Source organism: Aplidium turbinatum, chromosome 11 (genome assembly GCF_918807975.1).
Source record: "Aplidium turbinatum chromosome 11, kaAplTurb1.1, whole genome shotgun sequence".
In the NCBI taxonomy this organism is placed as follows: domain Eukaryota; kingdom Metazoa; phylum Chordata; class Ascidiacea; order Aplousobranchia; family Polyclinidae; genus Aplidium; species Aplidium turbinatum.
This window is the reverse complement of record NC_137482.1, coordinates 11,182,458-11,208,272: the sequence shown is the minus strand read 5'-3', so window position 1 is coordinate 11,208,272 and position 25,815 is coordinate 11,182,458. Positions and strand designations below refer to the sequence as shown.

The following is a 25,815-nucleotide window of genomic DNA, read 5'->3' as shown; positions in this document are numbered from 1 at the left end:
GCACGTCTTGGCAGTTTGGAAATCAGTTCTAGATGCAACTGAAAAAACTGCTCAAGCAAGAATATCTGGAGCAGAAAATTACAAAAACAATATTTACGAAGCGGCCAAGTATTGCAGAACTCAGAAAGATATGCAGCTTAAGAAAGTAAGAACCTGGCTGCTGATTTTGTTTTCATTGTGTGATTTACCATTTTTACATCTTTTAGTGAAACATGTACCGAAAGTACTTCATAAATAGAGATTAGAGATGTCTCGTGCAGAGCAATGTAATTCCTGTTGCCCTTGTTCTTCACCCACAGGGGATTCTTAGATGTGTCAGACTTTACGTCTTTTCACTAGCTTACTGTATAATGTGTATAATATACGTATGCTAAATCATTTAACGTCCCGTAATTTGAAGTTCATTATTTCCAGTGCCAAGAACTTCTCAATACTTTACACAATGAAACGACGGAAACCATAAAAGAATTGACAAAGGCAAAGAAGAAATACTTTGAGTTGGAACAAATTGCGACTATGGCACGAGATAAATACCAAGACGTTGATGACAGGTTTGTGCTGCTATGTCCTTGGAAAATTTTTATTCAATCTTAAATTAAAATACTGTTGTAAGTAAAATAAACTGTGCTTGTATTCATTGCATACCAAAGCCTTTTCATCATTAAAAAGTTGGCTTTACCACAAAAGTGCAATTAACATTTCTGAAATGGTGGTTATCGCTTGAATCAAATTTGTCTGATTTGTGCAACGATCTCAGTTAAAAATTCCCTTTTTGGGATAAGCACAGGCTGATCATCTGGGGGATCTTTCATAGCTCCTTGATTTAACAAAGACAGGGGAACAATGTGAGCTATTTTTACAACGCATACATTTTTTCAGCCCACTAAAGCTATAAATACGAAACTTTGTAACTGTAGTCCGTGACTCCGTGTCAAGTTTCGTAATAACCATTAAGGTGACGTCAGGCCAGTTTCTAGCATTTGGCAGCATGGTGGAGGCCAATTTGAAGGAAACAGAATCTCACAGCATTTCGTATTGGTGAAACTTGACGTTTTATGTTCCTATGATTGGCAAGTCTTGTTAATTTTGTTTCGAAAACAGAAAGAAAAACAGTTTGCGCAAACTTTAAAATCTTCGAAAAATAGTCACCATTCGGCCACTAGAAAAACACTGATGAATGTTTTGAATTGAGTTCACCAATCGTTTTCGTTACTTTTCTACACTGTAGTTTTGTAATGTGTGGCGTGCACTTTCGGAAGTGTGGGTGGTAGGCATAGTTTACTGAGAAACTATATCTCTTAATTAAAACGCGGGTTAAAAGTACGGATTATGCTAGCTGGGTACAACATCAGATATGTTAAAAGGAATGCGAATAATGCGGCTATTAGTATTACACGAATAGGATCTTACCGTGAAGGATACAAAAGGGATTTTTTTGGACGCTATATGTTTTGAGTTTTGCAACTATGAATTTTGTATTTTTGTGTCGTTTGACACGTCACAACAAAGTGTCTAATGAGTTACAAATTTTTGGACTTAAAATTTTATTTAAATTTCTTCTATAAAACATTTACATTGGAAATTAATTACAAAATTTGCTCCTTCAATTTTTTTCCTGAAAAACTGTGCAAATTGCAAAGAAGCGACTCCACATTTGTTCAGAATTGTTAAGAGTCGTTGTATTGCAACTTATTACATATTGTACTTCACTATAAATGTGTGCTTTAGATTACGGAAAAACCAAACCAGCATCTTCAAGTCGAAAGCAGGTCTTGAAAAGGCTTTTCAAAAGGTGAGCAGAAGAATATGTAAAACAACAGTAAATCTCGCTTTCATAAATACTAGGTTTTCATAGGTACTTGGAAACTAATACCTTCTCGTTTCATGAAGTAATAACTTGCATCTGAAAAAATACTCTAATATAATCCTTGTTGATAAAAATATGTTTCAACAACATTACTATTTCAATATGGCCTGGTGGGTAATTGAGATTTTGTTCATATAAAGAGCTTTCGGAAGTCCCATTGCAAAGTTCTTACTGCATATCAATTATTGCGTGGTACAAAAATATGTTCGTTGTAAAAACAATGTGCTTCATAGCTACTTACCGACCCAACTGAATCCCACAAGCTTTATGGCTTGTTTGTCATTGAATCTATGCATTCAGCTTGTGACTAGTTTTCAGACTTTGTTTACTTTATTTTGTTTTTTAATCTTGTGCTTCAAAGATTAGAAAAGAAAGTTGTTAGTTAGCAGTTCGTGGTGCGACTGAAACTTAGTCAAATGTTTACATTTGAGAAGCAAAATTGAATATTTAATGAAGGCTTGTAAATCTATTTTTGATGTTTCTTGTTTGGTATAAACTATAAAGTAAGTTATTGTCTACCTAAGCACACTATGACATTGGCGATTTGTACACAGTGGCCGTTCTTATAGCTTATTCTAGCGTTGGCGCAAAACATTCAATATTTTTTTGTAAGATTTTCTCATAAAATTCAACATTTAGTAGTTTTCCACTGATGTAGTATGTCTACACAGGCACGAATACTATTAATAGAGTGTTACTAACGACAGTTAAAATCACCTTTTGAAATCATAGTCTGGATTGAATGATATGCTTTGTCAGTTCCTTTCATAGCATTTTTTTAAAACTATTTTGCGATCATAGATAGAAGCGTTGCTTATTTTTATCACTTTATTCGAACCATTTCCAGTGTCTTGGTTATGAATGTTTACTTTTAACTTTGTTGTGGGCGTGGCTTTGAGCACGATTGTGGCGACACACCCTTTCTTTGTGACGATGTTGCCTTTAATTTACATCACGTGACTATATTCGTGAGGTGGTCAGACTGTGCACGACAACGAACAATTTCTTGATATAAAAGTGTAAGTCACCTGATATTTTTCAACATTGGCAACTTATTTTTAGCTGACCATTACCTGGATTTGCATCATGTGATGAATGAATGATTCGTCATCTGGAACGACAGAAATACCTAAAGTGATATGCATACGTATTGAATGTGTTGCTGTTCGCAAAACTGGCTAAGCAAAGCCAGCTGTCTATTGAAATGACAGCTCTGATAGGCTGTTATTGTTTTTTACCGATTTATCTTCAACAAATTATTTATGCGGTTGGCTGTGCAGATATTTTGTTTACTTAGTCGCCGCCTTGTCGTTTCAGCTTCAATTAAAATGCGATGAAAGCAACAAAGCCTCAACGATAGCCAGAAACGAATATATATTGATGCTAAGCGCCGCCAATTCACATCAGCGGAGATACCACTACGTGGACATGCCTGAAGCAATGCGAGTGAGTGAAGTGATGGTTTCTGGATTGCCTTTTTTGGGTGATTAAGTACTTTTCTTAAATGAGGAATAAGTTTGAATGATTTGTGTAGCACATTTGCTCGCTGATTAGCAAAACTGTACTTTTGTTATGTGTCCAATGCAGTAATGTTGTGATATTGCATCATCGCTTTAGCTTTGCTTTCGTGTTGACGCATACGTAATAATAATACGAGCATGAGTAAATAGGGGTGATTATTATGTTCAGTATGACATCGCACAAACCGAACATACTTTCCCTGACAGCAAAATCCGTCATTTTTGCATAGATTCAACGTCTGCAGACGTTGAATCTAGAACGTTGAAGCAATCTAGAAATGACGGATTTTGCTATCTAGGTTATAGTAGAAAATACTAAGAGCACTACTGTACCCAGAACCAGCTAATTAAATCTACTGTATAATGACATTGGTGGTAGCATGTCACCAATTGTTGAAAATACGTTTAAATTAAACTACGCTTAGCCAACTTAGTACGCCTGAAGGGTATTGGTATGGCTCTTACATGGTCCTTAGAATTTACCTGTCATTTCCCGAACTGCTCCTCATTCCATCTTTATTACTTCCTGTGTTGTACCGTTGCATCAAATAGAAAGTGTTCGTTAATAAGTCCTGTCAGGCCTCATAGTTATATCGTATTTGTTGTAATTCACCATTCAAAGGATACACGAGCTCAAAATACGCGTATGAAAATTGGGCCTGTACAGTTTAACACACGCACATTGCACAGTTGTGTATACGTTGCTTGTTAAGGCTGATGGAGCTGTATTTTCATGTATATCAGTAAATTCACAATGTAAAATGCTTTTTAACATTGTACCATGCAATACCTACTTCCGTAACATGCAGTGTTGGCATAAACCTTTTGTGTGACATGTTGTTCATTCCGTCTTGGTAGACTACTGAAGTGTGCAAAAGCATGATTTAGCTTCCTTGGTATATTCTGGTCTGTCTTCAATATCTAGTGAATGATTAATTTAAAGGTTTTGGATGGCAACATATTCAGCAAGTTTCAAGAATATCTGACGTTATTGAGCCAGTACGAACTTGATGGTTGCCGGGCCACTGAAGAAGCCTTCGTATATCCTTCGCAACAAATCACACATGTAAGATAGCACGATTTCTTAGAATGACACTGACGTTACGTCTTGGTCGAAGTCTTATGGCAGTTGTTTTCCAACTAGCAAAATTGGTTGTTTTTACATTGATTCAACGTCTGCAGACATTAAATCAATGCGGTTGGGGTACCAGTTTGTTGTTCTTTGGTTTATTTTTTGCGGTGATTAACTTCGAAAAAACTACCAGTTATGTTTTTTCTATCGTTTTTTGTTACGGAATGAAATTAATGTTTGCAACTGTAAATTCAATAACATGACTGATACGCTCTTCTGGTGTAAAATATGTTAAACTATCCCAAAGTGTTTCGGGGTTTCGGATAGTAATCTGCATTTATTCCGAAACACTTTGTGATAGTTTAGCTTGTTTTACACCAGAAGAGCGTATTACGGAACGGAACTATATATCATACGTCTGGTAAACAGTTTCATTCCATTTCTTGCTACTGCCAAGTTGATTACGCAGCATAAACGCTGAAAAGTCATGTGTATTAGTAGTATTTTGCGTTTAAACGCTTTCTAGCTTGGTTGGAAGCATAACCGTTTGAAGTGGCCACGTTATTAATTTTGTTTTTCATCTTTTCTTTATTTTTTCAGATATCTCGCGAATACAACACCCAATGTTTTTTAAGAGAAAATCCCATTTTTGAAGGGAGCTCTCGATATGAGTTCGAGGCTTGTGGTGAAGACAAACACGGAGGCGAACTGATCGAAGAGCAACCCGGAAACGACAACTCTCTTAACAGGGAGGCAAGAAAGTAAGATGTTGGATTCACAGCCCACTAGATAAATCTAACATTGATATCTTTCGATTTTTCTGGCGTTGACAAACCTAACTTTAAAGAATGGCTGCATTGAACGAGGCCCATGTTAGTTCTGCACGGAAATTTAATGTCAACGTGTGTAAAAACACCTTTTAAGTTATAATGAATATTTTCTCTATCTTTTTGGTTATAATAGTTGAAGACGTTTTTTTCACGTCGATCGAGTCCAGCAAGCCTGACTTGCGATGACGTGTCATGGAATTTTAGGGACAAATTTTTGTACCTTTTGTAGCATTTTAATTAGAAACTTAGTCTGTAAACTATAAGAAACTTTTGATACACTCAAAATCAAACGTGTGATAACTTGCTTATATATTTCAGTTAGGCTACCACTTAGTCTAATGGAGTTGTTAGTCTAACCTTATTCTAAACACAAAATACTCTTTTTCCAGATGGACATATCGCGTTGAAAGAGACGCTAAAATATTAATTCGACTCCGCAAAATTCGAGAAGGCTTAGAAACTTTAACGTCGAAGAACACACAGGTGGGTGGCTTTAAATACTCTTGAAAAACTTCCCACTTGTTGTTTTATTTCTGTACTCACCCTGCTTTGTATTCACTCTTCTAGAACCGTGAGCGATCGGATGTCACTGCACAAGAAACCGAAGTGCGATTGGAAAAGTGCAAACAAGACATGAGGAAACTAGAGACTTGTCGCGCGCAAGGCGAAGCACGACTAGCTTTGCTGCGTTCAGCCAACGTGGATGTTGACACTTGGGTGGAAAGCGCACAAGCTCAGATTGCCAAGGAAACTGCAGCAACGCTATCAGTTTCTGGTGGTTTTTCGTCCAGAAGGAAATCTCGTACACCCAGTAGTGAGGTTCCTCGCGTGAACGGAGGAAGTTTCATTGCCAGTGCGGATGAAAACAGTTTTATAGAAGATTCCGGCGATGATTTTGAAGAAACGTTCGACGAAGACCCCATTGAAATAGAGAAAGATAACTTATCCATCCCATCCAGCGATCATAGCCGGACTTACCCTGTCACTTGTACTGTCAATTATGCTTACCAGGTAATTTGCGCTCGATAGTTTGTTGCTTACTCGAAACTTGCATTCATATTTAGACCAAAGTAAAAGTGATTATTGGACATACTGTAGTTGTGCATGTGCAGTGATCACTGGACATATGTGCAATGTGTTTATTTCTCGTGTATGTATATTTCTCTTACACACTCTTAGTTTTCTGACTGTACAGTGTACACTTTTCTTTGGAGCTTCTTGTTTTCGGCTTCCCTCCGACATCATAGCATTGTCAATTTCAGGCAGCACGTGCTGACGAACTAACCATAGAAGTCGGTGCTCAAATAGAAGTGATTGAAGACGGGGACTTAGACCAGTGGGTGAAGGCGAAAGATGAGAACGGAAAAGTCGGTTACGTCCCGGAATATTATCTCGAATTCCCCGTGAACTCATCAAATGTGTCCCACCACCACTACGCTCAACCTCCAGGAGAGGATTACCTTAGTTCTTTGGATTCGTCATCTACAACATCCCTACACGGTGCAGAAACTAATAATGTTGATCCAGCTCGTGAAACCAATGCCCCTGTTCAACATGGAAGTAAGTTCCTGTTTTCGGTTCATTACTTTCCATCAGGAATGTTAAATAATCTGAAAGTGAACCTTAGATTTTTTAATGTGTCGAAGTTTAAAATGCTTTTATCTGGTGAACTATTTAATTAATGTTTTGATGTCATCTCACGTTGTTGGTTGGGGCTTACCAAAGGTCGTTTACGGCCATACTGTTGTTAGGCTTCGTTTACCTCGAATAGAATTCCAGGAATGATTCTTTTGCATTGTTGTGAAGTTGTTTAAAACTTTTAAGCGAATTTCTATTATATAAATGATGAAATCAGTACGAATAAAAGAATAATTGAACAATCCTACTGTGGATATTTTCAATTAGCCAACAGTATTCCAGCAATTCTGCTTATACTTTGGAACATTTTAAGCTTACCAGTAGGGAATCTTATCAAACATTCTGTGAAACTGGAACCTTACTTATTCTGAAGCGAATGATCTGTGTATTGTAAGTCGTTGAAGATTAGCAATGACTTATTGAAAGGTTTATTTTTGTTGCTACTTTTCTCACTTTATTCTAAAAGTGGGTGGGGGAATGTTAATTTTCTAGTATAAGATCCTAGAAAATTAATATATTACTAAGTTAATTTAATATCAAAAATTATATCTTACGAAATATCTTATCTTAGAAAATTAACATTCTCCCCACCCACTTTTAAAATAAAGTAAGTAAAGTAGCAACAAAAATAAACCTTTCAATGTGAGCGGTGTGTGGAAAAACGGTTAAGCGAAGTACTGTGTGACTCATGAACACAGTCTACTGCAATTTATAGTAATTGCATTGATGGCCTACGTCCCATAACCAATTGTTATCGTTTCAACGCTCGCAAATCGGTCCCATTTTGCATGGGTTCAACTTCTGCAGACTACTAAAGCATATTCGTTTGTGTGAACGTCTCAGTCCGATATTTCGTCGTCGTCTCATACTTTGCAATATCACACGGCGTCTGTAAAAGACGTCATTTTCAATGTCAGGCGTTGAAACCATATAAATAAGGACTGATTTGCTGACTGGAATGTTTGATCATCACACCATATTCGTTTACATGTGCAACGCACTTCGTGAGATGAAGAATTTATTTTTATACATGACCAGAAACTGGGGATAATTAGCCCAGTTAATGGCTGAAACGGCTCTGAAAGAAACAGACTGCAGTGCGAGCTGCACGAACACTTTGATGCCGATCAATCTTGCCACTTGATGACAGAAACATGTTCAATATTTCCAATAGTCACGATCGTAGCCAATGCTTTAAAATGTGGTCTGATTTTTTACATTATCTTTAAATTCGGCTAGCTTTCGCATTTAGTCAGTAGGCCTCAATACTCCTGCAATGATTCAGCATAACAAAGCAAATGCTTGGAATTATCTCGCGCCATGACCTCATAAGACGTCATTATTTTTCGTTACAATCGTTTAAAACATGAATTTATTTCTTGTACAGTTTGTCTTGCCAAAGCTATCTACGAATATGAAGCTTGCACTGAAGAGGAACTGTCTTTTCCGGAGGGTGCGATTATTAATGTGCTGACAAAAGATGACGGTGGTGTCGACGATGGCTGGTGGAAAGGCGAGCTGAATGGAAATGTCGGTGTCTTTCCAGGCTTGGTCGTGGAAGCATTCGATGCCCAAGTCAACCAAGCAAATTCAACACTGGTATACACTATACATTTCTTAAAAATGTTATGATGCATCTCTTCAAGAATGGCATCATGCTTAAAGTGTCAATTTGAATGGTTCTATTGGTTAACCTTTATTGTAAAGTAGTGTATCGCACCTGATTTTTATACACGCGGTGCAAAGCACGCAGTAGCCTATAACATTTGTTTATCAGAATGCATAGACCTCATACAGGACAAGAATTGTTTTGTTTCCACATCATTCCTTTCATACCGTAGCCGGTATAATTTTTGTGAAAACAAACGGTATGAATGCACTAGGCTTACTTCTGACGCTCATATCTTGATTGTGCTTTATTTCGTCGTTTACTGTAGTGTAGTTCTGTCATTAACTTACATTGAAACAAACCGCATGTTTAGGATGATAATTCCAACGACGAATCACCGACGTGTACCCCTCCTCCCCCAAGCATACGACCCCCACCACCACCCACTGATGGAACAACGAAACGTCCTAATTTGGGATTGCCCCGAAATACATCTTGGGGAGGCACATATGAAGCCAACACAGCCGTCAATGGGAATTCTATTTTGCGAACGTACGAGGTTCACCATGAAAGGGCCAAATCCGCTCCCTCGCCATCAATGAGCCCCCAACTGAAAGTGAAACCTGTGAGTACAGAATCGCGTTTTTCCTTTGATCGTAATATTACCAAGTAGTCAAGACTTTATTGCGGCACTAACTTAAGTTTACACCCTGTTCCATTTTCAGCACCGGTCTGCCCCCGCCCCTCCCCAGCGACCATCATCATTTTACCGATTCGACGAATATAGGTGATGACTTCAATATGCAGGAGACATTTCCATCCCATTTTTTTACTATGCTGTGTATTTAATTATGTGTACGGTTCAAGTTGTGCAGTATTGGTTGTTACTTTGTGCCTTGTAGATTACTCTTTCATATTTTGTCTTGGTTGGGTACTTTTCATATCGTGTAAAATAATTTACTGCGAAATTCAATTTCTTTGTATTTCAACAAAAGAAAATTTCAGCTTGCATCACCGCATATTAAAGTGACATCACGATTGATTTGCATTCTCTTGGAGCGGGTACAGAAGTTGAAAAACATGATTGTAATTTTGTCAGGGATTGACTGCTCTGTATACGCACGACATGTCACGATCACCAAATCCGATCGCCTTCGTCCTTTTGAACAGCTGAAAATATAAAATTCAGAATGATTAGGCGACGCACTGTTCGGTATGGATCACCAATGTGTGAAATGCAAGCTAGAAGGCGAAGATAAAATGTTCAATTTTGTGATTTATAGAGTTTACTTTAGACAATAGGGTGCGGGAAAACATTCTACATAGTTTAATTTGTAGAATGTAGAAGTTATGTATCAGTAAAAAACACACGTGTCCAATCTGAACACACTCGGTGACGGGGTCGCAAAACTTTTTTCTTCATGAACCTTCTGTTTCATTTGCATAGCCTATTTCTATAAGTGTTAGGCCTACCAGTACCAGTTGCCGCGCGCGGTAACTGTTTTTACCGATTCATTTTTTTCGTGCGATTTTCATAGTCAGCAGCCTATTTTTGCCCTCCAGGTCCAAATCTAAACAGTGAACTTGAAAAAAAAAAACGAAGCCTGAAGACACACCTAGTCGTCAAGTTTAAAAAAGTTAAGAAATTGATTCAGGTCACTCTAAAAGTAAGATTTTCCGAATTGATTAAGAATTAACTCTAGCCCTACGTTTTTTGAAAAACTTTTGTGTACCGCAAAAATAAATTTAAAGAAAAAAAATGACTTCGATGGGCGTCGAACCGTTGTTCTCACGAACATTAGGCACAAAACGAAACCACTGAACCAAACATGCCAATGTTTGCATTTACAGGATGTAATACAAATTCTATGCGAAGTAACCGACAGATAAATTTACCGCATGCAGTAACCAATAATGGCTACACTTACCGAAAGATGTAAATGAGACAGAAAGTTCATGGGAAAAGATTCGCAATCGGGCCTGCGTCATTGGTTCAAGGCCTCTACAAGTATGCGAACTACCAGGGTTAAGCTCTCAAAGAAGCTTTCCCAGTTCGAGGATAAAGATAAAACCGATCAATCTTATCCTAGCCTACCTCGTTTGCAGCGCCAGCGACATGTAGCGGCTGTTCCAGAGTTTCACCCATTTGTAAACTGAGCTGCATGTCTTTCTGTTGATGCTTTAGTGGAAAATTCGCCGGGAAATGGCCCTAAGAAATTTAATCTATTTAGCGACTTGTTGAACACGATTAAAATATTTTTCATCTGGATCAAACTAGATTGATTATGTAAAACACTGCGGTACATTAGATCAACCTGTGAAGACATGGAAAAAGATAAATTTGATCCTCCACACACAGGGCGTCATACAATATTTCAAGATTCACACCTTTGTCGTACCATACACAAATTTATAAATTTGTGGTTCGCTTATGAGAATTCTAGCAGTGCACAAACATTAAACACTTTCCTACCTCCAATATGGCCGCTCCTTTTGTTTTAACCAAAGCGCAAGAAAGATCACTGAGATTAAGAACGTCAAGTAGCATGTACTGGTCAAGACCGGCTTTCTCCGCCAATGACAAGCCTTCGGCTAACGACGTCATGAATGTTCCCATAAGCATGTTCACAATTAGTTTGGTATGACTTCCACTTCCAAGCTCACCTGGAAGCAATAAGTACCAATCGTCTTCTATGGGCAGGACTGACAAAGACTGGCAGCATTTAGAATTGCGAATGAACCATTACCTACCAAGAAAAAAAGTTTTCTTTCCCATTGCTTCAAAGCAAGAATGAGCATCCATGTAAAGAGATCTGTCACCAGCAGCTAAAATCAATATTTTTCCGAGTTCCGCAGATTTCTTATTCCCTGATACAGGCGCTTCTAAAAATCTCCCTCCACGCATGGTAATAGCCTTAAATAAATATGCCTGTAAACAGCAAGATTTCCAACGTGTAATACCAAATAAAATTTCACTTATTTTACCGCACAAACTCTTCATTTAAACATATTCGAGCTATCAGATTTTGTGATGTCTCAAACTTCCTTAAACAATCATACTTTAAAATACCAATAAAACTTTAGGTCTGTTTGCTAAATGGAAGAGTTTGATCACACAGCAAGTGTACATTGTCAAGGCATCGGCAAATGGATTCATTTATCAGAACGTACTTCAGATATTTCTGTGATGGTTTCTGTGTCCACTGTTGACATTTCAACGTAACCCTTTCCAGCACAAATGCCTTGTAATACGCCGCTGTTTCCCACCACCAGCTAGAAATTCAACAAAAAGTATGTTTATAAATAATTCAGCTAGAGAGCTGTTTTTTATAAAACGTATTGCATTCCACAGTAATTAGGGGAAGCCATTGATTAATTTCATTCTTATCAAAAACGTTTGCAAACTTACATCTCTGACAGCATCTGAATCAGAAACGCACGAAAATGTGATATCACATTGTTGCACAACATCGACAGGTGATATGCCCTGCTTCGCACCGGCTTCTACCAACGCTTTGCACCTGATTGTTAAAAGAATTGCTTAGCATAAATTTAGTTCGAGCTCAAATCATTGGAACTTCTAGAAGACAAAACGTGGGATAGCTGGAGGATCTCATCGATAACAGAAATGCTAGAAACTTGATTGAAGCCACACACAAACATGGACCTACTATGTTACCATATAGCTGTCCACGTAACCTTACCCATTAGACTAAGAAAATTTGGGTGACGAAAATTGGTATGGTTAAAAGGCACTTTTAAAGTGTCTCCAATTCCATGTTTTCACGTTTACTAAAAGTGGAATTAAATCGCTACCAAAGCAGTTGTCTGCTGTGACAGACTCACACACTGTACTCAAAAGAAATATAGCTTTTCTTTGGCTAGGCAAAGATTGGTTGCATCTGGAGAAAAGAGAAATGCCAAAAAGACAAACACCACCTTTGTTGATTTCTATTCCACACAGTGACGTCATGGCCGACTTTGAGAAGGTTGAAAGCCATCGGAACTCCCATAATTCCTAGACCTAGAAACCCGATTCTGTAAAAAGCAAAAACATAAGTTGAATTTAATGTTTCATCGGTTAAAACAACAAATGAAGGTGGTTACGGGTATCCATAAAAATAACAAAAAACTTAGTCGACTATAAACTTTGCTGATTCAATATTTCGTCGGTCTGTATCAAGGCTTTCAAACACGCGGCCAGCGATGCATTTTTAAACTTTGAAATAATTAGAGTACGGTACACATTTTTTCTATAAATTTAGAAAGATAAAATTCACTTTAAAATTGCTCAAAAAAGCTGAAAATCCCCATCAAACTTTACAAGACCTTTTAGCATTACAGTCGCGCCATTTTATTGCTTGCGAGAAACTCGTATTGTTACATCACAATCGCATTGCCTATTCACTTATAGTGTCCTTATCACAACAGTAACCTTGGTATTTGCTGAAGTCAGTTCTTCAAGAGTTTAGTTTTTCCGAGCTTTCGAAAGTTGATTGCTAGATTTTTACTCCCCAGGTCCGTCGTTTCATTTAAGTTCTTCTGCGTTCGTACAATGTTTTTCCATCTCTTTGTTTTTACTACTTTTTCTTGCAATCTAACGTTCTTTATATGTTCTTACTACCATTTTTATTGCGTTTTAACTGTGTTGTTATTTTGATTATTGATTTCTTATTGTGTAGGCCTATTGCGGCCTTCGGCTTGATTCACAAGTGTTCATTTGGCGCTCAGAGCAATTTGAGGTTGATACCCTTGGTCTGACTCCCGGCTTCAGCTGGTTGTTGAAAACACCACTCACCTCCACCTAGGGTGTAATAAATTGGGTGGGCATAATTGATGCAGGAAAGGCAGCCGAGAGAAAGAAACTGTCCACCCTACTCTCGTTAGTGCCGAAGGCTTAGTACAATGAGAACCTTATCTTCTCATACCCAACACTTGAATAAAGTATGGGACCACCTTCAAACCCTTGGTCTATTCGGAAAAACTTAGAAAAAATGACCAGGACATTACGTTCCAAAGATAACAATACTGGTATTGCACATGTGTGTACCCTACAAAAACTAAATACTCTGTTGAGTCATTTTCGGGAAGTGGAATTATTGTTTTGTTGGTAAGGTATTTAAGGACAGACCCGGACTGTCAAGAATTTTGTAAATTATCTATAAGAAGGGTTGCATATTAGTCTTATACATGGGTTAAAAGATTGCTCACAAACTAAAAAAAATCGTCTTTTTCATTAAAACTAGTTACCCAATCCCGATCCATGACCAATGACGCCATGAAAATGACAACGTTAAGTTATATCATAACATAAAGTACGGTACTTACTTTTTATCAGTGGGAATTATGTCTCTGGTGATGATGTTAGTGGTGCTGTCGGCATCTGCAGTTGTATCGGGAGATAGCCGTGAATGAGGTATTGAAGATGGCTGCTGATCTTCAGCCGTGGGTATCTGCATGGAAAAAAATAATTTGGGCTCTTAGCGCTTAACATCCGCATTAACTCAAGATTCCAAGCGCATTTTTTTGTAATAATGAATCAAGGCGTGAGTGGTAATGCAGTTCGTATGCTACACGATACGTATGACTTCCGTCAAGTTACCGAATATTGAACCACCAAGCGGCTACGATCAACAGGGCCATACGAAACGTTTTGATCGAAACAAAATTGTTGATGCAGCAACTTAAAATCAAAGCGAAACAAAATCTGTTGTGTCGATGTTAAATATGCGCTTTTCCTACGTACGGAGTTTCCCATTTTCACAATAAACGTAATTCAGTGCTGATATTATGTCGGCTGCATAGCCGAGTGGTGAGAACCCTGGAACGGCAATCGAAAGGGCGCCGGTTCGACACCGCTCAAGAGCATGCGGCAGTGTCTTTGGCAGGACACCTAAAGGCATGCCTGAAGGTGGACACGAAGATTGGCTTCCTTGCCTTCCCGTCCACTTAATCTAAATCTTTAACCACCGTGTGTAAGCCTGGATACGACAAAAAAAAAGTGCTGATAAAGTGACAACAAGCATCAATAATACAGGCAAGTTTTGTAAGTAGGAAAAAATATTTCAATTTACAAACCCTATATTCCTTAAAAATGGTTGGGCAGAAGTCTCGCCACAAGAATAAAAGCAAAAATGTTGTATACTCTATACATACTAGTTATGCAAAAGACCAAGTCCAAACAACGGCACTTTCCTCGGGTATAGTGAAAAATATTCACCATGTAAAAAGTTCTTGCATAATCTCGATACAGTGACGCTGAAGCAAGGTTTTACAGGTACTCACTGATCTAATAGATTGTGAGGTAGTTGATGAAAGCGTGGTTTGAGTAAGAAGATAGTGAGACATGTTCTGATGCTTCAGAGTTAACTAAACATGACGCATGTTAACAAACGTTTGACCTAACCAAGTCAAGTAATAAATACTGAAAAAGGGTGGGCTGAAAAAAGCTTCTGTGGAAATTGAAAAATTGTTTTAAAACCTCCGTATAGATAAAAACAGGGTGTGCAGTTGTGCATAGTAGCCCCTGCATTGGCGTGAAATGGAATCAAACCGGTCATATATACCTTTTTATATGTTATTGTAACTTTTGATATAGAAGAGATGAAACTCGACTTAACGTAATCATCAAAGGTGTCGACTTTCTATCCAAGATTGAAAACATATTTTATGTAAATCCAATACAATTGAAAGCTGTTAAACAAAAGTTTAAAAGCTCCAGGTTTGCGGAAACTTAGAATTAAAATGATGACATTTTGTTCAAACCAAAACTTTCAAAAATGCGGTGTGAAATAAATTTTGGATTATCATTATACTCTTGCATAAGTTTATTTTGTTAGTTTTGCTACTAAACATATACTCGGAAGCAAATAGAAATTTGATGCTTCTGATTCTTGTAAAACCAATTCCAGTTTAACCTAATTTTATAGCTATACCACTTTTTCCATTCAAGAAAATTGTCTCTCATCCACAATACTGTAGCTACAACAATCATGCGTAAATTGCCAAGAAAGCAAATGACATGTCGAACTGCGATCCCCTTATTTTGGAGTGGTGTTGAAATAGCACTGAACGGTACATAATCCGATAACGAATAGAACAAATCAGTTAAACTTGAACAACTGAAGTAAGAAAGCAAAAAAAAACCTGCACATGTTGAACGTTTCTGCATTTTGAAGTTACACCAGGAAAATCAGTTCTACAATCAAAGCTGACTTCTGCCGTTAACATACATGCTAGGACCACTCACTTCTTCTCTGGTAGGTAAAGGTCTCTGTGCAATTTTCCTTCTTTTCTTCATAGGGGGTAGTGGCGAAGTAACGGACTGCAACATAAAGGTAAATCATATGGAGGCCAGCAACACAATAACCAAACTCGTGAGGTTGATACCACAAGCTTGATTTATTAATGTTTTCATGTAAATATGTTTTTTCTTTTGTTGGAAGATGCGAAGTATCGTCTAACTCTATTGTTGCCTCCCTGATGAGGTCTGATTGCCATCGTATATCAAATTACCGTCTTCATTATAATAATTCTATGTATGCTATTAACTAGTTTTGATGGCTGCCATGTCATCTGATTGTTTTTATCGTTCTCAATACTTTCAGTTCTTCTAACTTGTAACGCTACCGTACCATTGTCTGTAAACTTGTAACAGTAGATAGCCTATTTATTGAGATTTTGTGCATTTGCAGTTTGTGTATTATTTTGTTATTTTTTGATGTTATTTCGTTGTTGTTGTTCGTTATTTGTGCATTTGCAGTTTGTGTATTATTTTGTTGTTTTGTTTTGGATATGGACAGCTTTGTCTGATGCAAATAAATTATTATATTATTATTGCATCGGCAACAACTAATAAATTAGTTTAGTTGCAGGCAAATAGTAGCATGAATTGAAGTAAAACATATTTTATGTTACAAGCTTAAGAATGATGGCCAAACTTGACACAGTGTTTGCACCGACTTTGTTGCAATTGCAGAGTGCAGACACACAAGTTTTATTACAAATAAAATTAACTTGATTATCAAAAAACATTTCAGGTGCCACAATTAGATGTTTTGATCACAGGGAGGGTATCCAGTACAAAGTACAGCATATGCTACACAAAAAATAGACAGTTTTTCAATTTAAACCAGCATGGTTAGCTCTATAACTTATCAAGCTTTATCTATTCCACAACATAAGGCTATAAAATCGCAAATGTCTTACATCAGTTGGACCTGTTCTACAAGTCTTTGCCTTTGTGGCCAAGGGCTGATCGTCGCTTTCATCAGAATCAACATCTGATGATGCTCCATCTTCAGCATCAGACGGTTTGCCTAAAAAGCAAAAAACTTTGCAGGTTTATGTGAAGTACTGATAATAAAATGTAAATCAAATATTTTTTGTTGTATTAATAGTTTTTATTGTTTTTGATAATAAAATGTGTATATTATAACCTTACAATACAACTCTCCAAGGTGTTTGCCTGATCACACCTTGGGATTACAATACGTAAATCTCTAATCTTACCTAGAGATAGTTAAAAACGGCTTTTTAGTCGTCGCTTTTTTGATCGTTTTTTTTATCCGTTTTATTTAATTGTGTGTTTTTTCGTTTTTTTGTACTACCTGTATTTCCTATCGTTTCATACATTTTTTATCAAGTAACAATTGTTTTTATTTATCATAACAAAAAACTGCAAAAGAAAGTGTTGAATTACAGCTGCTTAATAACTTATTATAATTTAGTTTGCTGCAGTTTTGACAAGTTCTGTAAGTCAGAAGTGTGGTCACATGCAGAGCAAATGATACCAATGGACCACTCAACTTCAAGTGCCATCGAAGATGAGGACTGTTCGGACCCAGCGGTTATCATGTTAACAGCCAACCTCCTTGGTTGCCTGTCTTAATTTCTTTTATCACTTCGTTTATTTCTTTGATTGCATCGTTTACATAGCCTATTTTATAGCATATTATAATGTTTTTCAAAGTCTAATCGGTGATTCTAAGTTTAGTCAACGGATACATGTTAACTTATTGATAAAAAAAGTAGACAGTACCTTGGCAAATTCAACTGCTTTTAATTTAAATGTAACAGACTTGAATTTTCCAATTTTAGTGTGATACGCTATACTTTTTTTGATTATTTTATCACACTACGAATCCTTTTGGATCATCGGTGAAGCCAAAAGGAGATTTTAATGAAAAGTTTAAAGACAGAATTGTATTTTGGTAAATGGTAACTTATTGATGATTTAATTATTTCAGAAAAAATCTTTCAGGGAAGCAAAAGTACAAATTTTGTTCCAACATTTCAATTTTAAACAGATTGTTGGTGCAAAAAAAAAAACGATTTATTTTTATTTTTGTTTTAAAAAAACAACTCACATCTCTAATCTTATCATTACAAAACAACAATAATGCACACCTTCCTTCTGTCTCTGCACTGCCTCCTCGATGCTCTTTACAGCATCAATAAATATCGACCTTTTGCTTGCTTGTGAATACTTTTCTTTGTTTTCTTCATATTTGTGAATGAGATCTGCTTTGGTCCAAGCGCTGTGATGGCAAATCAGTGAGATGTTTGTTCAAATGAATTGAGTGAAACATTGAAATATGAACTGAGATTACACAAAAACGTTATACAGAAGCCAATCCTGCATTTACAATTAGTATGGAAAGATTTTATGAAATAGCTAAAATATGTGAAAATACATGAATAGCCTATTTTTAGCACCAAAAGTATATGAAAGGGTGACACTCTGAGAGTACGCTTGTAAGAGAATATAGTATAACTACTTCGCTACTGCTTCTTAAAAACATGTGAAAGCTTTTAAAAAATTTAGTACACCATTGTGCCACATCTTAAAGTTCATTATCACGATCTGGCATATGCTCTTAGTTTAAAAATGTCTAGATGCCACAAGATGCAACATAAATTTCAGGATATCGAACAAAAGATGTTTATTGGCACATTTATTGAGCAACAAGGGTTGTTATTTGTTAACACTAATAATAATCAATAGTCCACAAAATTATCTATATCTGGATAACCTAACTAGATGTAGTCAAAATTTTAAGTTGATTGAGGAACAAGCTGTAGGCCTTACAACTAATTCATACAAACTGATATTTACACCAGTTGGCCAAATTTCTATGCAAGGTATTCAGTGGCTTAGTAATTTGGCATATGATCCGAAGATACTTACTAGTCACCAGTTCCATAAAATTTAATAAAGAACGTCTCTGATTTCGTGCTCGGCTTTTTCACACCTTTGCTGGGCTTAACAACCTAAAAAAAGCAAAATGAATAAGTATATGTGTTGCAATACACAGTGAAAGATTTGACATAAGCATTATCTCAAACATACTGTATAAAGAAAACCTATAATTAATTTTTTATATGATACTCATATAAAGTCTACAATTGTATCTAAAACCAAATAAATAATTATATAATTGTAAACAGATATTTGTATCACATCAAAACAACAATTGATGTTCATGCAAAGAAAACTAAAGTCTCACTTTTGCTGGCCAGTATGGATAACCTGTCATCTTTGCCCTGCAAATAATAAACAGGTAAATTAGAATGCACATCTTATTCAATTGTAAATACAAAATTTGATTTTTTTATGAATATTTGCATTAAAGTTGTAGGCCTTTGAATCTTGCAGTGAAAAACTTTTAAAATATCTGTTTCATCTCCTTTATGTTTTTGAGGAAATGGAACAAAGACCAGACTGCAAGCCGGTAGGTTACCTCCAGCATGAACCGTTAAAAACGAAAGCGAGACATACGTCAAGTGTGAGAGGAAAAAAGAGAGAAGAGAAGAAATAAAATCACGAGCAGCTTAAAACTTACAAGTCAAGGACTGTCAAATAATTTTCATCAATTGTAGAACACGCAATGTCTGTCAAATACAAAAAATACCTTTGGCACACCCCACTGGCTCTCCTGCTCTTACCATATGCATCGTAAGTTATTCATAAAGCATTTTCAAATAAAAAAGCAATTGCCACATTTTCTGGATCTGGTATACAAGTCTCCCCGCTTGGTAACTCATGACAAAAAGGAATTGACCAAAACATGTGGATTGAAGTGTGTGAACAGTAAAGCAACGATAAAGTAGTTTCACCCTATATGTTTGGCCGAGTCCTGTCTTTGTCATGAGTTACCAGGGGGGGGGGGGGGGGGACTTGTATACCAGCTCCCATTTTCTATATGCTGACTGTAAAAATAATGCCTTTTTGTCATATGGCAACAGCAGTTGTAAATATGTACGTAAATGAGTTATATACAAGGTAGCCTCAAAGAGACTGGAAAACTTATCCATAATAAATCTGTAAAAAAAGAGTTCAAATAAAACAAACACGGGTCGTGTAAACCTACACAAACAAGCCCACCAGATACCTGTTATATATGCATGTACTTTATGCAAATTCTCCTGTACAACATATTTTAAATGATGACTGGTCCCCAAAGTTGAAAATAAAATCACTTACTGTACAATAAAATAAAAATTGAACTGAACTTACCATACAAATTCCCCAATTGCAAAATTAGACATAGTGAAATACCGTCGTACTATACCAGCACACTTTCGGTATGTTGAAGATAATTTACTACACAACCAACAATACAGTTAAAATACCAAACAAATTAATTTTTTCTTGTTCCGAACAAAAGTCGCTTTTTCAAAAGTTGTTAATTTGTTACTGAGAAAGCTCTAAAACAGTGTTGCCAGACTCAGTTTGCTCACTACACGATTTCAACCTCCAAATTACACCATTTCAACTAGAATTACACCAACGCCCTAAATTTTCTCCTAAAAATACGTTAGAAAAGTAATAGCAATAGCAAAAATTTACATAAAAAAGAACAAAAATCACACAGTTGCATGTACAACACAGCCAATACAGTATGATAGTTAAGTGAAGAAGCTAGAAGATTAAAGCAAAATAGTTTTTCAAACAAAATAACAAAATAACAACAAAATAATTACAAGACATGTAACCGAGTCGTTCATATCAAGCATTGTTGTGGGTTTGACACCTGTCAGAAGATATTTCATTTTTTTGATCAAGCAAAATAACATTCAATTATTTTTCCAATAGATTGATTGAATCTTTAACTTATCCTCGGACTGGGAAAGCTTCTTGCAGAGCTTCATCCTAGTAGTTTCGCATAGCCTACTTGTAGAGGCTTTGAATCACTGACGCAGGCCCGGTCACCAAGATTGACAGAGTGAAGTTTCCGATTGTTGAAGTCTTGTTGCTGAGGAACTATTCTATCCATTAGATGCCGCTGAATGGAGAGCAGTCCTTGACGTGCGTTGCTCAAGCGCACACCCAGAGAGTCGAACCAGCGCCGCTTGGTCTTGAAGCTTCTTTGTTCTAGAAGTGACGCGTTAACCAACTGAGCTATTGTAGCGGACGTGGCGATAAAAAGATTGCAAGTGTGCAAAAGCCAAAAAATCATATCTAGGACCTTAACTTTGTGCATAAAGAATTTTACGATTAATTAATTGGTCGGTTAATTTTGAATCTTTATCCTCGGACTCACAAAACCTTGATAGGTTATTATATCCTTATTAGCCTATATAGTTATTATAAACCTTCAGTGACGATCGGTGAGGGAAAGCAAGGAAAGCAGTGCTTACCTTAGCAAAAACTATGCAAAATATAATGACTGAATTCTAGGTTTAACTTCTTATTATTTTTATCACGTCTATTTTAACTTGAAAATTACTGTTTTCGTGGCTAGAATTACTCGTAACGCTTGTGAGTAGTCTAAGACCTCACCAAACCGCATGTCTTGCCTATAAATGCCAATTAACGCAAACGCTTCTGTCAGAAACAACCACTGAGGCTCCAGGTAAGCAACTATCAAAATTGCTTACCCAAGTTCAAAAAATGTCAAAAAACGCCTTCGTTTTAACCAATCCTTACTCGTATTGCAAAACGTCACCAGCTGCTTAGCCAATCAGATAGGTTAGACTTGCTTAAGGTTAGTCTTGCTTTCCCAGTGACGTCAATGCATACATTTGCTAGAGCGACTAGACTAACTCGTCAGAATGATCTCTCGTCACGGTACACGCACAGCATCATAATTGCTGTTTTTTGATGTCTCCTCGCCATGTACTTTAGCCTACTAGCTTTCCTAGTCATGCCTTTGCCCTTTTTACAGCGTTGATATAACGTTACTTCGCCAATGAACGTTCAGGTGCGGATGCAATATTTAGTTCGTTAAGCTTCTATAAGCAGGAGGCAAACTTATCCAGCTTTTTGTACAAATTGCTTGCGGTTGTAATGTTTAGGCCTAAGTGTTAATTTTTGTAGTGTAGGCCTAACTGAATATCTGAGAATGAACATTCATGACGAATTAAACATTTAGACAACTATTATTCCATGTCTAACACAGGATTTTAGTCCTGCAACGTTAAAATTAAGATTGTTCATGACTTCTAAACATTAAATGGATGTATGATCACCACATAGGCGAAGCACAATTTGACAGATTTTTATTTTTGATTTGTTTTGGAAATGCTCTCAGAGCGCACCAAATTGGAAGTGTTTTTCAAAAATTTCTGGGGGAGGCCCCCCAGACCCCCCGCTGGAAGTGTTGCCTTCGGGCTTCGCCCGACGGTTACGCCCTTCGTGCCTACTACCTTGCTGCAGCATATTTCCAAGTTGCTTTCCCAACGGTTTAAGCCACCGAACGTCACTGTAAACCTTGATAGGTTATATCCGTAGTTATTATAGGTAGTTTCGTATAGCCTACTTGTAGAGGCTTTTTTGACGCAGGGCCGGTTACCGAGATTGACAGAGTGAAGTTTCTGATCGTTGAGAGAGAGAGATGCAGGTTGATGTTGATGTTGATACAGGTTGAAGTGCTATTGCCGGGGAATTATTCCATCCATTAGATGTCGCAAATGGAGAGCAGTCCTTAGAATGCGGTTTGTCACTGTATTTGCGTACGGTTTGTCACTGTTGTTATGGTTAACATATTTAATTAAAAATTTCAGATATGTGAATATAAAATGGATGATAGTAAACGGAAAAGCAAAAATTATAACAGTTTGGAAAGTAAATTGAATTCGCAAGCTGTATTATTGGTTAAAGTAAGCATAAATAGAAGATGTATCTCCTCTGTATCTCATCAAGCATTTCAATCACGATGGAAATGATAGGCTAACTAGGCTACAAACAAATTTTTTACACATGTAGGCCTTAAAGCGAAAAGAATTAAGTGCCCTCGTCTCGACCACTGTCAAACCAGAGGTCAAACTATGGTCAAACAACATCGTAAATCGTTTGTTTCAAAGAGTATTTGGGCATTATTAAATATGAATTCTTTTGTGTACGGTAGTTTTTATAAGGTGCTTGTTTAAATTTATTTACCGTAGGCCATACATCGTATTATTTTTGAATTGTCTTGAGGTTTTGCGACAGCATTGAACTTTGGTTTGCGGATACGTTTGCGTTTTGCTCTGTTATGGTAAATATTTACAGCATCTTAGTTCAGTTCAGTTGTTTTTATTTCTCACCATCACAGCGAAAACAACACATGTCAACACAGCAAAGTTCTAAAAAAAAGTAGAAGCGACAAAACGCGAATGTTAAAACTACATAAGACCGAAATAAGGAATTAATTTAATTCAATTTATTTTTCTTTGTGGAAACCTAAAAGAAGCGATAGACTACTGTGGAAATATAGTGCAGCAACAAACCAACAAAGGGAAAAGTTGGCAAAATCTTAATGGTTTAAGACGTGCATGTAGCCTACAAAATCTTTTATGGTAGCTTATATGTATCGATGAATGTAATTAGGCACGGCTACCAAACCTGATAGTTGAAACAAGTAGCTTAGATAAATTAGTTGAAAGAATCAGTCGTCTCCACGTTTCTAAAACAACTAACGTGCCAATTGTTGAAACAATGAAAACACGACTGAATCTAACAACAATCACAAAAAAAAACTACAACATACACATTCATTGAAGTTAAGAAACCGGCTTATAACGTAAGGACTATTTACAGATTTCATACAGAAATAAAGTGTTTGCCGCAACGACATAGCCCATAGTCTACAAATTGCAGCTCTAGGATAATACACAATTAACATAGCCGCTCGCTACCAAGATTAAATAGCAAATAAATCACTAAAAAAAGTTTTCTGCGCATTTAGGAGTATAACAAACCATGATAGCATAGCAGAATGTCTTTGTTATCGCTAAAGGGTAATGAGAAGTGGAGTGTCTTTGATAGTGCTGCTGGTGATGGATAAAGTGTCTTTAGTAATGCTAGTAAGAGATGTAGTGTTATTGAGTTGATTTACGCATTTTTTCAAACCAGCGTAAACACTAATCTAACAAAACGTCAAACAGCCTACATAAATAGAACATAAATACATAACTAGAACATAACTAGAACATAACTAGAACTAGTCTACAGTAGCCTAAGTAATTAGACACAAGCCTGTATAGCCTAACTTGAAGTAACTTACTGACAAACAAAGTTGAAATAAAATTAGAAAATTAAATCAAACTGGTTTGGAAAAAAATGTTTTATGGAATAGAAAAAGACTGAAAGTTACTTTACACCGCGAAAATGTTAAATATGAATTCTTTTTTGTTGATTTAATTTTTGTTGTGTTGATTCAACGAATCTTTTTTGTCTTTCTGAAAACAGTTCGAGTGGAACGACTGGGTCTGCTGTTTTAGATTTGAGACTAATGGTGGGATTGCAGCTCCTGAGAAAATGATTGACAGGTCTGGTGAAAGTTTACTAGGCTTTGCGTTATGAGGAAATTCAGATAAGATGGAAAAATTGTTTCATACTTATGTTGATGCTTAATAGTACTCCAAGTTCAAATCCATTTTAAGGATAGGTGTGTTTGTTTGAGTGAAGACTATTTTTACTTTTTGTGATATTTGCAAGCGTACCGTAGTCTAAGAATGTCACAGGCTAGTCTAGAGCAGGCTACCTATGTACAGTATAATTAATTGTGATAGGCCTTATGAACTGATTACGTATACCATACCATCAGTTATTTTCTCAAACTAGGCTAGTAATTAAGTAAGTAGATAAAACTTAAATTTTACTAAGTGAACTACCGTAGCTGAAACAGTTGTGCAGTAAAAGTTAATTTCATGCACCAAGCATGGTTGGTTGGCCTGGGCAGTGGCGTAGCTAAGGGGAGGCGGGGGGGCGGACCGCCCCGGGCGGCACGTCTGGGAGGCGGCACTTTCAGAAAGCACGTTTTGTTTTTTTTGTTGATAATGCAGAAGTAGGCCTACACAGAAAATAAAAGCAAACAGAATGGCAACGTTCAAAACAGTGACGTAGCCAAAGGGGAGGAGGGGTTTGGGGGTTACAACCCCCCTTTGGCACGAATGTGACGTCACAATATTGAGAATGATGTTTTCAGTTTCTACCGTACGTCTCTAAAACAAAATTTGCCTAATTTTAAGCGAAACTCCATTAAAAGAGCGAGTTTTGCCAATACCAAACATTCAAATATCTCAGCCAGGAATTAGCAACAAGAAAACATAGAGATTAAGCTTTATTAAGTTACCAAAAAATTCCCAAGAAAACATGATCTTATCCTTTTGCTATGCCACCGGACAGCACCATTTTACAGGAATATTTATACTAGGGGATTTATACCCACATTTTTGTTAAAAATGCTCTCAGAATGCACCAAATCCAAAGTAATTTTTCAAAATTTTCTGGGGGAGGCCCCCCAGACCCCCTGCCGCTGGGTGCTGTCTTTGGCAAAGACGCCCCCCCCTTTCCAAATTACTGGCTACGCTACTGGTTCAAAACATACAATAATTTCGCTTTAAGTCAATTTAAAAAATTTCATTTTCACATGTTTTTTTTGAAGAGGCGACAAAATCTGAATCCGCCCCGGGCGGCACATTCCCTAGCTACGCCACTGGGCCTGGGTCTTCCTTCTTAGACTGAAAAGGCCTTGGAAAGTTTATACCTAAACTATTGACGATGTAAACGCATTAAACCACTGATCTAAGCCTGGTTACTAAGATTGGCAGAGTGAAGTTTCTGCTTACTGAATTGTTATTGTTATAGAGCAGGGGTGGGCACACTTTTTGAATTAGGGGCCAAAATTATTTTGTTCTTAGACTGGCGGGCCAAGTGATCGAGCCGCCACTTACATATAGTTTGTCACACGAATAACAAAGGGACAAAAAAAACGGAAGATTAAATTAACAAATAACTGAAAAATACAACCAAAAAACAAAATCGAATTTAAATACGACGTCTGACAGGATTG

At 36.9% G+C, this 25,815-nt stretch overlaps 2 protein-coding genes across 4 annotated transcripts in view; one reads left to right on the top strand and one right to left on the bottom strand.

Annotated features, from left to right (window-relative positions):
• Positions 1–9,578, top strand: part of LOC145779840 (F-BAR and double SH3 domains protein 2-like) — a 32,136-nt gene extending 22,558 nt beyond the window's left edge. For both annotated transcript variants that reach the window (XM_082591496.1, XM_082591497.1), the window contains exons 4-15: positions 1–145; positions 415–551; positions 1,729–1,792; positions 3,185–3,313; positions 4,331–4,453; positions 5,060–5,220; positions 5,679–5,772; positions 5,857–6,300; positions 6,552–6,849; positions 8,315–8,526; positions 8,910–9,161; positions 9,262–9,578. In XM_082591496.1, the coding sequence (XP_082447622.1) occupies positions 1–145; positions 415–551; positions 1,729–1,792; positions 3,185–3,313; positions 4,331–4,453; positions 5,060–5,220; positions 5,679–5,772; positions 5,857–6,300; positions 6,552–6,849; positions 8,315–8,526; positions 8,910–9,161; positions 9,262–9,327 (2,125 nt within the window). In that variant the 3' untranslated portion in view covers positions 9,328–9,578. The remainder of the gene's footprint in view (positions 146–414; positions 552–1,728; positions 1,793–3,184; positions 3,314–4,330; positions 4,454–5,059; positions 5,221–5,678; positions 5,773–5,856; positions 6,301–6,551; positions 6,850–8,314; positions 8,527–8,909; positions 9,162–9,261) is intronic.
• LOC145779841 (uncharacterized) lies at positions 9,420–20,224 on the bottom strand. Of its 2 annotated transcripts, XM_082591498.1 has the most exons (15): positions 20,055–20,224; positions 19,045–19,081; positions 18,726–18,808; positions 17,945–18,075; positions 16,745–16,854; positions 15,786–15,860; positions 14,822–14,905; positions 13,865–13,989; positions 12,476–12,574; positions 11,946–12,057; positions 11,708–11,809; positions 11,288–11,450; positions 11,010–11,200; positions 10,632–10,745; positions 9,420–9,706 (listed from the first exon to the last, which is right to left on the bottom strand). In XM_082591498.1, exons 1-15 carry the CDS (start codon positions 20,084–20,086, stop codon positions 9,632–9,634), a joined length of 1,533 nt encoding a protein of 510 aa, XP_082447624.1. In that variant the 5' UTR covers positions 20,087–20,224; the 3' UTR covers positions 9,420–9,631. The 2 variants fall into 2 exon arrangements, with proteins under 2 accessions (XP_082447624.1, XP_082447625.1); XM_082591499.1 differs by lacking the exon at positions 14,822–14,905 and having other exon boundaries at positions 9,422–9,706.
• Between the last annotated feature and the right edge of the window lie 5,591 nt (positions 20,225–25,815).